We start from the raw sequence: 13,480 nt of genomic DNA on the forward strand, positions 1-13,480 counted from the left end.
GGCTGCGGCTATATGCAAGACTAATTCCACTTGTGCAAGACCAAATTAAAATTTTCAATGTATAAATACTATAATACCCTTACTTGTTAAAAAAAATAGAAAATTCCAAATGTGCAATACTAAAAATTCAAAAACAAAAAAAAACCCTATCACAAAACTAAAAGACCAACTCTCATCTTCTCCATCAAAACCTTTCTTCTTCCTCATCTATAAACCCACAAAACCTAAACATTCAAAATCATCAAAACTCAACAAATCTTACAAAGATGGCAATTATGGAGTCATAAGACATCAAAATAGAAGAATCTACGGTGGAATAATCCAAGAAATTATGCATTTATGTGTTTTTTTAGCTAGAATATCGTTTTTCCAAAACAAATTCGCGCAGACGCAGTCGACATGTACATGTCGAATTTTATAGGCAAAAATCGACATTGAGATGTCGAGTTTTTAGTACAAAATCGACACCTTAGTGTCGAAATTTAATTGTTAGTAAATTAGTCCAAATATACTAAATTTCGACATTAAGGTGTCGAATTTATGGACATATATTCGACACCTTAATGTCGAAATTTAGTTGTTTCATATTTCGACATGTACATGTCGAATTGTGTAGGTAAAAATCGACATTGAGATGTCGATTTTGGAGTACAAAATTCGACACCTTAGTGTCGAAATTTAACTGTTAGCAAATTAGTCCAAAATTTACTAAATTTCGACATTAAGGTGTCGAATTTATGGACATATATTCGACACCTTAATGTCGAAATTTAGTTGTTTCATATTTTTTTATTATTTGTTATTTGGTCTTGCATGAGCAAACAAAAGCCAATTTAATTTATGGGTATATTTGTCATTTCATCTTAATAAAATGGAATCTTTTGAAATCTTTCTTTAATTTGGTCTTGCACAAGTGGAATTAGTATTGCATATAGCCGCAGCCTTGAGATAATCTAGTTAATGTTTGACCAACGTTACGTGGACTATATTTGTAATTTGGGTCAATTCTATCCTACACCACTCCATATATACTGATGTGAATGGTATAAAATTATCTGATGTATTTCACTAAGTATAGCAGAATATGAATATTTAATTTGTATGATGAATTGCATAACTGAAATGCTAATTGTAGCGAGACTTTTACTGAAATTGACTTATTTGCAGCGATACCTTTTCATTTCAACTTTTCAAACTTTTTGAAAAACTCAAAACGCTCTCAACTAAAAAAAGTCGAGAATTAAGATTTTCGACTTTATTTGATGAATCGACTGCCCGACGACAACATATAACACTATGGCCGATTCTGACGAGTTTTACGAGGTAAATCGAAGAAAGTAGCGGATTTTTTTAGTTTTTCGTCGGGTCTACCGTGCTGTGTAGCACGGGAATCCCAAAAATTAGGGATTCCCGTGTTGTACAGCACGGGAGAATCAAAAAAAAAAAAAAATGAAACTATAGTTCCCGTCTTGGGGAGCACGGGAATATCGTGCTCCCGTGCCTTCGAGGACGGAGGTTTGCGACTCCCGTGCCCTGGCGGACGGGTACAGTGGACCACCGTGCCCTCCGGCACGGGAACAGTGGACCACCGTGCCCGCCGGCACGGGAACCCGTAATAAATTATTTTTTTTTTATTTTTTTTTTGTTATTTATATACTAATTATTACTTGTTATATCTTACTAGGGTACTGAAGGTGATTTTGACGATGACTTTACAACTAATCGTGACAAAGCGTACAACGAGTACGAGGATCCCAACATGTGTTTCGATGTTCCTCAAGACACACCAACAACTTCTGAGGATCACAGTCAACATTTCAATGTAGGTGTTGAGTTTGAAACTGGGAAAGAATTAGTGGAATGGGCAAAAAAAATGGCTGCTACTCATGGTCATCGATTGATAGTAACTTCAAGCAAGAAAAACGTGTATGTAGTAATTAGATGTCATTTGTCTGGGGAGGGACGTGAAAAACGAACCGTAGGTGCGATACCACGGAATGTGGGAACAAAAAAATGTGGATGTCCTTTTCGTATATACTGTAGCAAAAATTCAAACGATGGACTATGGCGAATGAATTTAAAAAGTGGCACTCACACTCACCCGACACTACCGTATCCTACCGGACAAGGACCGGATAGTCGTTTGACACCAGAAGAATACGAGGTAGTGAAGTTACTTAGAAGGAGCCACGTGAAGCCGGCATTAATTATGGATCGATTGAGAAAGGATAATCCACAGACATCAACGAGTGTGAAACACGTCTACAACCAACTTGAGAAGATGAAAAAAGAGAATATGGCGGGGAAGACTGTGATACAACACGTGATGTCGAACCTTCAAGAATCTGGATATGAATATTGGTATCGAAGTAATGAAGGTGATGATACACTTACTGATTTGATGTTCGCTGCTCCTATTTCGTTGAAACTTTACCGGTTAATTGTCCTCTACCACCTATCACTCCACAGTGGCGACATGTTAGAGCCGCAAATCTTGCCCACTTGTCGGAAATGTTCGAAGAACGCCTATACATGTGGCGTCGTTTATCTAAGTTGGGATAGGTTTCTTATTTTAGTTGGTATGTATTTGGACCTTGTATTATTTTATTTTAGTTGGTATGTATTTGGACCTTGTATTATTTTATTTTAGTTCGTATGTATTTGGACCTTGTATTATTTTATTTTAGTTCGTATGTTTGGACCTTGTATTATATTATATTATGTTGGTTGGAATGTATTTGAAATTAAACCCAAAACAAAAATAACATAAATAAAATAGTCAAACAAAAATAACATAAATGTCAGACAAATACAAAACAAGAAAAAACAAATAAATGTCAAACAAATACAAAACATAGTCAAATGTCAGAAAAAACAAATAAATGTCAAACAAATACAAAACATAGCCAAATGTCAGAAAAAACAACTAAATGTCAAACAAAAGCCGTCTACTGTCTACCCCTAGACCTCCTCGAAGTGCCACTCGTCCCACCCGGTCGCCGACGCGGTGGTGGCATCTCCATAAAGTCGTCGTCGTCGGAATCTCCAGTGGGGGATAAACCTAGAAAACGTGCATGTGGCTCCACACGAGGCTGTAACTGGACACGTAGATGCTGGGGTATCTCGTGCATGTGCGGATGGATGATACGCACAATGTCATAAAAGTCCGGCTGAATAGGAGGGGGGCGTACGACTGGCGGTGGTCCTTCTGGCGCTGGATCCCGGTTGATCACGTACTGATGAGTACGAGGAACGTACCACTCCATGTACCGAGTGGCAGTCTCAGACGGCGGCCAGACTAATGTCCTACCGTCCAACGTAATCGAGCTGGTAGCCAGGTCCATCCACTCCTGCCCTGGCGGATCATACCGTACCTGGTATGTCTGTCCTCCAAGCGGACCACGTAGGCACGGCTCTCTGGACTAGATGTAGCACTGCAGTATGGTCTGTCTAAAACCAAACTGCCGAAGGACGCGATCCGGTAAATATGGCTCGACAATCTCCATAAACTGTATGCACCCATAATATAATGTACGCGGAACGCGTCTATGTACGTGCGGCCCGTAAGGCATCCAGTCAATCTGGAAAATTCGATTAACGTAATAAAAATTACATTCACATAATAATTAATAATAAATAAATTCAACAATTAAAATACATACCTGATCGGCCTGCATATCATCAAGCATCCTTCGGACCGAGAGCAAGTCCGAAATACCCTTGCGTGGTTTCCATTTCAGGAAACGAGGCTGCATCTCCCTATAATCCGAATTAATAGGTGCTCGGAAAGGGCGAAAGTACTCGTAAATCCAGCACTACAAATAAACGAGACTATATTAAATTAATATTATATTAAATCACAATATATTATATTAAATTAATGTACTGTTGAGGCTATATTATATAACTACCTACGTTATACTAATTATAATAATATATTATATTAAATTATAGTATATTATATTCAATTAATATATTATTAAACATAATCTATTGAGTATAATATATTATATTAAAATTTTACTTAAATACCTGGAGCAGTAACGTGCAACCCTGTAACCCCTTCACGTGGGCACTACTAGCCAAGCCCAACTGTCGGTATAAATGAGCCAATACAGCTGCACCCCAAGCATACTCGCCGACGTGCTCGAGATCGAAAGAATATCTCATCCACGTTGGCTTGAACCTGTCTACACTCCGGTCGGGGAACAAAGCCATACCGATCAAAAACGTCAAATATCCTACCACCTTCTGCCGACAAGTTCGGGACCGACTGCGCACACGCTCCACAAACTCCGACCATTTTATCCCACTATTGCCGAGCTTGGCATGCGCTTCGACCATGTCCACATCAAGAACCTCAGCTAGCAACAGCTCACACATAGGCCTCTCCTCAACAGAATCACCGTGCACCGCTAGACCGTCAACACGCAACCCCAAAATCAAATGGACATCGTGTAGGGTGATCGTCATCTCACCCCAAGGCATGTGGAAACTGTTCGTTTCCGGCTGCCACCTCTCTATAAATGCCCCCATGAGTCCCTTGTCTACATTTTTTATGTAGAAGTACTCGAGTGAGTCTAGGCCAGATGCCTCCAGTAGCTCTAACTCATCCTGCCCGTAAGGAGCCATGAGTTGCTTCAACTCATGTTTCTTAAAAGCATTAAGCGCAGTAATCCTTGACTCACATCGCCCCACGCTGCGCTCCTGTAGAATTTCTAATTTAATTAGACAAAATATATTAAAATAAATATATTTAAAATATATAAAAATAAATATATTTAAACTTACATGTCCTGCCCAAATGTAGTAGGCAATATGACTCTTGAAACTAGGAATCATCCTCCAATCAGTCGGTCCTCCTGGAGCCGGACCATGTAACTCAAGTGGGCCACTGAAAGTGTCAAACTCGTACCGAGACTTCCGTGAGCGCGCGGCCGGGACGGGAACATCATCAAAATCGCTCTCAACATGGTCATACTCCTCCTCGTGTCCCTCGTAGGGGATACGAGAATCTGCCCCTACAGATCGAATGCTATCCGCCATAGATCTAGAACTATGATCTATGTGGGGAATCTCGTCCACGACGGGTAAATCAGTGTCGCGCTCCATAACTCTCCTACGACGATGAGATGCAGTCATACGAATGCGCTCCGCTTCCGCCTCGGCTTCCGTCGCGCCTTGCCCGCCATACCGAAATTTAATCTTCGGAAATTTATCCGAACTCGAAGAAGAACCCATAAGCCCTTTCCCCTTGTCCTGACGTGCCATCTGTAAAAGATAAAAAAAAAAAATAAAAAAAAAATAATTATAAAAAAAAAAAAAAAATTAAAATAAGTTTGAATTTCCCGTTCTGTTGAACACGGGAACTTGAAGATTCTTCAAGTTCCCGTGTTCTGCGGAACGGGAAACTCAAAATTTTTCAAGTTCCCGTTCCCCAGAACACGGGAAACTCAAAAATCTTCAAGTTCCCGTGTCCTTCAAGACGGGAAACTTTAAATTTTTTTTTTTTTTTTTTTATTTCGGAAAATTTAAATTTACAAAACAGTTTGCAACTCCCGTGTTGTAGAGAACGAATAGTTGAAGAAACCGTGTTCTGGGGCACGGGAACTCGAAGAACATTCAAGTTCCCGTGCTCTGCAGAACGGAGAATTCAAGAATTCTTGAGGTCTCCGTTCTGCACAGCACGGGAACTTCAATGTTCTTCGAGTTCCCGTGCTCCAGAACACGGGTGCCGTAAGAAAAAAAAAAAAATTTCCGAAATTTGCTAGATCTATTCCTAAACACGTGTTTTTACCTAAATTGGAAATAAAAATAATTAAAAGTACTAGGAAATCGAAAACTTACCGGAATCGAGCCTCGTTTGTACGGTTTGAATGTCGAAAAATTTTACGAAATTCAAATTTCTAGAGAGTGTTTGGGAATAGAAGAGAGAAATTGAAAGTTGGAAAAATTAAAATGAAAAAGGTACCGCTGCAAATAAGGCAATTTCAGTAAAAGTCCCGCTTCAAATAGTAACACCCATTGCATAATTATGTATGGCATATTGCATAAAATTATTATTATATCAATCCCATTTTAAGTTGCAAGTGTTGGTAATTTGTGACATAATTATTACTTTTTGCAATAAAATTGTATTAGATAATAAATCAATCTAATTCATTAATATTTTGTGTGTAAATTAATACGAACAATAACATTATAAATAAATTATTTTGAATATTTTAATAATGATCGAATATTTTACTAATTAAATAATTAATCTGACTCTAACGAAACTTGGTGATTCAAGTTGGATTATAAAGTTAACTCAAAGAATAATGAATTCCGTGTTTTGAATTTTGCCGAATTCAGCCTTGAAATTTGAAAATGATGAAAGTCACATTTTAAATCGAAACAATATTATGAAAACTGAAACGACATTTATCAAATTCATTTGCAATAATACATTATCATTTTACTAAAAATGTTTACAGTGTGGGCTTTGGCCTGTTATTTTTTTAATAGGCCCAGCATAAGTTGATAATGATGGTCTACGATTCATAATATGGCCCATATACTATAGTAAAATACGAATCTAAACTCAAATACTTTGATGTTTTCCCCGTATTTATAGTTTATTTGATGCTACACCCAAAATATAGTGTGAGTAGTTATTAATTATTGATCTGTATATAATCGAATATACACCAATGTGTAGAATTGCTTTGCGGAAAATTATTTTATCACATCAATGGTTAAAAATCACTCGATGTATTTCACAGATTGTACGTTTCAGTAACCGTTATTTATCCACTCAAATTGAATCCGATTTTGCTATCTTATATAATAATAATAAATAAAAACTCATGCTTGCATTTAAATTTGTTATAAGAAATTATGAATGAAATTTGGAATAAAATTTTCGATTTCAACTTCTGATTCGAATATTTTTTGTTGGAACAACTTTTTTTTAGTACCAACTCCAAAGTTTCCGATGTTTCGTTTTTCTTGAATTTGAATTAAAATATATCTCTGATACAATTTTAATTTTTAACAAAACATAATTCAAAAATTCCTTTTTTCCCCTCTCAATTGTGTAATTCTATTTTTATCATACGTTAACAATAAAATATAATTTTCGAATTCATGCCGATTTTGATCCAATTCCGATTTTGGAACAAAATTTCCAATGCCAATTTCGAAAAATTCGATTCTCGATTTTCATTTTTTTTTCTGGAACAAAATTTTTTTATTACTATATATGTGGCTTGTGGGGTACATACAAAAATTAAATATATAATTTTTTTTTCGAACATAACTAAATATATATATTTTTTGTAATCAATATCAAAAAAAAAAGAAAAAAAAAAAGAAAAAAGAAAAAAGAAAAAAGAAAAAGAGAACCACATATATAATAAACAAATAGTTGAGGGGCTGACAGAAAAAGTCGACACCAGTGTGGTATTGGAAGTGGGGATAACGATAGAACCCCACTCTCTCTCCCCCCATTGCGATGTCGTCTAGGCTTAGCACTGAAATCCACAAATTATGAATTTCCCCCAATTTTTTTTTATTTTTTAATTTTAATCAGCAATAATTTCTGAATAAATCTTCACCTGTGGATCAAACGGAACTTCGATTAGCTTCTCCACTCGCCCCAACTCTCGGATTGCAGGTCAGAAACCCTTTCATTTTTCTTGCAATTTCCTTATCTCATATGTAATTTTTTTTTCGAGCAATTATACATGCTGAAATCGGTGGATTGTGTGTGAAATTGTGTGAATTTTAAGAATTATAAATATAGAGTTATGAATATCTGCATTCTGCTTCTGTGTTGTATTTTTCTTCAGTTCATCCAATTTCATGAGTCTGGTTAGGTAATCCAAAGCACAATTACTTGGGTGTAGTAATTTCCACATTTTATTGCTTAATTTTTGGTGTAAATGGTGTTAGTCAGCAACTCATTTTGCAGAAATTACCCGATTTTCCGATTATCGTCTAATCGGAAAGTATTTAGCTGTTGATATCATGATGATCATCATCATCTACTTATTAGCTTTATTTTCAGGTGACTTATGAAAAAATAAAAATGGTATTACTTCTTACAAGAATGAATCGGGTTTGTTACGTGTCGGTTTAACTTCATTTTTGTCCTTAAGTGAGTTCATGCTGTAAATTTCGATTGTTTTTGAAGATATGTTTATTTCGGTTATTTGGAATCACTCGTTTTGTGTATCCATCATTTTGAATTAAGAAGTTTCGGATTTTACTTGTGCTACTGTTTCTTCATTCAGTTTATGTTAACAAATATGAATTAGCTTTTGTGTTAGTATAAGTAACAGAATATATATGTATATATATATATATATATATATATATATATATATATATATATATATATATATATATATATATATATATATATATATATATATATATATATATATATATATATATATATATATATATATATATATCATCACGGCTTCAACTGATTCATCGATTTATTTCTTCTTCACCTTCTTTTGCATGTTTGTTCTTGATTTAAGGATGGAAGCAGAACCAAAGAATTCCAATACTGCAAGAAAAGTTCAAAAAGCTGACCGGGAGAGATTGAGGAGGGACCGTCTAAATGAGCAATTCACCGAGTTGGGAAATGCCCTTGGTAAACCCTCCCTTCGATTATAATATTGTATATCGTTCTTTATTTTTATTTTTTCTATTTTTTTTGCAACTACTGTGATCTGTTGTATCTTGCCAATAAAAAAAATATTTGAAACGAGAAGTACTGACGGGCCCAGTAGCCGTTCTACAGGCCATAGAGTACAGTGGACTTAAAGTCTACATCAGTAATTGGTGACAATTGGTTTTCTTGAAATTAATTGGATCTCTATTTATTCACATCACAACTTAAGTGCTGTTCGTTCCAATTATTTGATCTTCGTATTTTTAGCGCTGGATCTTTTCGCCAAGTGCTGGAACATTTTACACATTCGGTTGTTAAGTGGAAGTTTCTGAATAACTCGTTGCCATTGTTTGCAGATCCAGACAGGCCTAAAAACGACAAAGCTTCTATTCTCGGTGACACGATTCAAATGCTGAAGGACTTGACTTCCCAAGTCGACAGACTAAAGTCCGAGTACTCAGCACTTACCGAAGAATCTCGCGAGGTGATATTCTTGAAATTCAATTATTTACTACACGCATACCATTTAAAACAATATTTTCACCAATTCTTGAAAAACAAAATTCCCCAAGCAGTTGACTCAGGAGAAAAACGATCTCAGAGAAGAAAAGGCATCTTTGAAATCCGATATCGACAATCTCAACGGCCAATACCAGCAGAGAATGAGGGCCATGTACCCATGGGGTGGGATGGACCATTCTATGGTCATGCATCAATCTTCGTACCCATACCCAATGCCAGTACCTGTACCTACAGCTCCAATTGCCATGCATCCATCCATGCAGCCTTATCCATTCTACGGGAACCAAAATCCAGCTGTCGTACCGAATCCATGCTCTACTTACGTGCCTTACATGACCCATAATACCATGATTGAACAGCACGTGTCGCAAGGCGTAGTGCAGCAGCAATGTACGAGGTCTCATGCTTCGAGCAGACAAGAACCTAGACATAAATCTTCGGATGGGGAGAGTAGAATCGAGAAAATCGATGATTCGAATGACATTACGACGGATTTAGAGCTTAAAATACCCGGATCTGCTTCCGAACAGGTGAATAAGTGGGCTTTATTTGAGATTTTATTATTCCAATATTTTTTTCAGGCCGACCCAAAATTTTTGGTAAGAATGAGCTTTATCGTGGTATTTGGACCCTAATAGCCCATTATGCAAATTATTATCTTTGACTAATCCTATCCTGGCAACCAAACAAGTTGTAAGTTAGTACTAGGTTGTTGTAATAACTTTTTCGGAACTGATTGTCTGATGGTGGCATTTTTTTATTGCAGGATTCATCGTCGAAGCAAAGGAAAGCCAAGAAAATTGTCAGGAAGGAAGCAAGCCTGACGGAAGGAAGTTCTTCTAGCGGATGCTCCTCAATTCACAGTGTGCAGGCTATCTCGTCTAACAGTATCGTTGGCGGCAAAAAAGTAAATGACTGACAAAAAGGAAAGAGAAGTGTTACCACTACATCATTACAGTATTTTGTATCTATATTTAACTCTCGCTTCGTGCTTTTAATCGTCAATTTGTCTTATGTGTACTAGTCGGTACCTATACTGATTTTGTCGCTGCAAATTATCGATCACCCCCTTTGTTCCATATCAAAATTAACCATTTCTTCTTACACACGAATATCTATGCTACTTTCGTCTTGCTCTAAAGCGGAAACAATTTGTTAATTTTATTTATTCTCATATCTTTTTTATGTTGCATCTCCTGCTTTTATATAGGGTGACAACATAAATATGTCCGAGAAACGGATCCCTGATCCACCTATGCATCAAATTGGTCAGTGCTTTTGATTGTCCTTTTTTTTTTTTTTTTTTTTGTTTAAGTGTGTGTTTTAAATTGGGATATGATAATTGTCATTTTAGCTTTAAACTACCGTTTCGACATCAAATGTGATTTTGATCATTTTTTAGTCTGAATTTGGCAAAACTCAAAACTCGGGATTTGTAGGTATTCGAGTTAGCTTTCTAATACAATTTGAATCACCTAGATTGGATGTCGGGGGAGAAAGATATGCATGATTCAATAAACATTGCCCACAACTTCAATGTTTTGAATTGTTCAAAAATTCAAAATGTAACTTATTCATGCATAACTTTGTTGGCCGACATCTAACCCGTCCGATTCAAGTTGGATTAGAAAACCTATCTCAAAGGACTACGGTTTTTGTGTTATAAGTTTTGCCAAAATCAGAATAGAAGATGGTCAACATCACGTTCGAAGTCGAAATAGTATTAGTAAAATTGAAACGACATTTAACATTTCAGTTTAACACCGCAGCTGCGGCGAGAATTAGATGCCTCGTATTCTTCGATAATGGCTAGATTTACTATTAAGTATTAGTAAAGAGTACACAATAATTCAACAATAAAGCAGATTGAGAAGAATCCACACTCAAAGAATATATGCCAAAGCCATGTTCTTAATAAAGCTACTCCTATATATATTATATACTACCATACCATTTAGAAAAAAACCCTAAAAAAAACATAAGAGAAAACAAAGAAGAAAGAAAATGGATTGGATTCATACAAAGAGAAGAGGTCCACAATGGAAACAAGGTTGGACAGAACAAACTTTTTCTTCCATTTCTGCCCCTCCTCTCCCACTTATTGCAGTTTTTGCCATTGTAATTTTCCTATTATCTATATCTAGTTACTCTTCTTACAAAGAGCAAATGAGTTCCACACTCATCAATTTCAAGATTCTGCTCTTTTTGGCGTCCCTTTTGCTCGTTTTTTTCGTTCGTTCGAGTTTACTCGATTTTTGGACGTCTTCACAAAACGGGCAGCGGCAGGTGAGGTGGCAGTGGCCCCACGTGGCAGCGGGGTTCCCGTGGGGGGTGGCGGCTCTAGTGGTGGTGCTGCTAGTGTTGGTATCTTACCAGTCAACTTTTCATTCTAAGTGGTTTCCTTTTGGGAGTTCTGGTTAATGTATTTTGACTTTGTTGTTGAAAATTATTCTAAACTATATTTTTTTTTTCATGTGACAGTGCTCAATTACAAAATCATTCCAATGAAGTGATTTGCAATTCAATACCTTTATATTATGATATCAAATACACTTCAACCCTCTATAAATTAATACAATTGGGACTAAACAAAATTCTATTAATTTAACGATAATATTAAATTATTGAACTAATAATTCAATATGTTTTCACCGAGTCGGGATCAGAAAGAATCATTATTTAAGCAATATTATTAATTTATCGATTATTAACTTAATGACCCCTATGAATTAATACAATCGAGACAAACAAAATGTTATTAATTTAACAAAATATTAAATTATCAAACTAATAATTCAATATGTCTTCACCAAGTCAGGACCAGAAACTAGAAAGAATCATTATTTAAACAATATTATTAATTTATCGATTATTAACTTAATGAGATTCTACTGCACTTTGTGTAATAGTAAAAGTACACTCAAATTAACTTGAAGCAAAACCACGTAAAAAAAAAAAAAAATATCTTATATATAAAAAGAAGATATTTTGACCTATAACCCTAGACCTAAAACTAAGGGCATTATTGTCATTAAATAATTTCTCAAAAATTCGATTCCACAACCTCGCGTTTTTCTATTTTCTCAACACACGATCTATGAAAAAACTGTTCCTCCTTTCCGGTATAACTGCTCCTCTTTTGTCTCATGGTGGAAGATGGGGATGGATATGGGTGGCAACCTCTATTTGTAGAACTATAACATTGCTCTTACTTCAATCTGAGAACTTCGTTCTGCAACATATATTTAGGGTCCATAAATCTCCTTCAAATCCGAACTTTTTAAATCATCACCAACCCCCATTATCATATACTAACTGAACACATTCTTTCTCGATTTTATTGTGGTTTTTACAGTCGCATCTTTAATGGACATTATATGGATGGTGGAAGACGATTGTTTAATAGGTTCGGACCATCGTCTTCGAGGGATAACGACCATAATTATTAGAATAGCAAGACATGGTGTGTTTTCATTGGAGACAAGGAAAGTACGTACATATTCTTTCTCCGTTTCGAGCAGTGAAAACTGAAGATGAAGAGCCTGAGCTTCGGTCCATGACTTCTAAGGTTATTTTGCATATATCTTGCTTTGATTATTGAATTCTTTTTTTTCTCTTTTTTTATGAAATTTGTCTGTGGGTCTTTATGAAGAACTTATGGCTTTGCTTTTTTTTTTTTTTTTTTTTCTTTTGATACACAGGGCGTTCAGAATACAAATGCTTATTCGTATGCTATAACTGATGCTGATGTTTTTTCAGTAATTAGGAATTTAATCGGGGTTTTTTTATTTTCATAATGTTCGTCCTTTTTTTCTTTTCAAATATATAGATACATATATTCTTTTTTCTGCATTGATATTAGACTTTGTGGGCAGGTATTGCAATATCATAACCATATGGCGAGGATAGCAGTTCCTTACTGTAAGTCGGCACTGAAATGAATAGTGCTTGATTCAACTTCTGGTATATATGTCTCATATTCTCCAGTGAGTTTCTTCTTTGAACTGTGATTCAGACATGATCAAACTGAGATGACCACAATTTTTTTTTTTTTTGTGCTCCTAGACTTTGTGTGTGTGTGTGTTTACTGTTTCCAAACTTTATGTTAATAGTTGAAAGTTCAGATTATGGGATATGATTTTCATGATTTCACTCTTTCAACATTTGTTTTCCTTTTTTTTTTACTCGAATATGAAGTCATATTTGGATCAGTTAGACATTTTTCTTCTATGATTCAAATGTGTCGAATTTGATGGCTACATTTGAGGTTTTGGTTTACTGATGCGGCGT

The 13,480-nt window shown here is 35.7% G+C and overlaps 2 protein-coding genes across 3 annotated transcripts; both read left to right on the forward strand.

Annotated features, from left to right (window-relative positions):
* Positions 1-7,421: 7,421 nt before the first annotated feature.
* BHLH121 (basic helix-loop-helix (bHLH) DNA-binding superfamily protein) lies at positions 7,422-10,354 on the forward strand. 2 transcript variants are annotated; one of them, XM_012978270.2, is made up of 5 exons: positions 7,422-7,657; positions 8,532-8,647; positions 9,025-9,152; positions 9,244-9,720; positions 9,957-10,354. In XM_012978270.2, the coding sequence occupies exons 2-5, from the start codon at positions 8,533-8,535 to the stop codon at positions 10,107-10,109; spliced, it is 873 nt and encodes a 290-aa protein (XP_012833724.2). In that variant the 5' UTR covers positions 7,422-7,657; position 8,532; the 3' UTR covers positions 10,110-10,354. The 2 variants fall into 2 exon arrangements, with proteins under 2 accessions (XP_012833724.2, XP_088669068.1); XM_088812942.1 differs by lacking the exon at positions 7,422-7,657 and adding an exon at positions 7,955-8,050.
* Positions 10,355-10,884: 530 nt separating this feature from the next.
* LOC105954583 (hypothetical protein) lies at positions 10,885-11,663 on the forward strand. The gene has a single exon (XM_012978247.2). The coding sequence runs from the start codon at positions 11,195-11,197 to the stop codon at positions 11,609-11,611; it is 417 nt and encodes a 138-aa protein (XP_012833701.2). The 5' UTR covers positions 10,885-11,194; the 3' UTR covers positions 11,612-11,663.
* The last annotated feature ends 1,817 nt before the right edge of the window (positions 11,664-13,480 follow it).

The sequence above is a fragment of the Erythranthe guttata genome, chromosome 14, assembly GCF_056151865.1.
Source record: "Erythranthe guttata isolate IM_541 chromosome 14, IM_541, whole genome shotgun sequence".
NCBI classification, from domain to species: domain Eukaryota; kingdom Viridiplantae; phylum Streptophyta; class Magnoliopsida; order Lamiales; family Phrymaceae; genus Erythranthe; species Erythranthe guttata.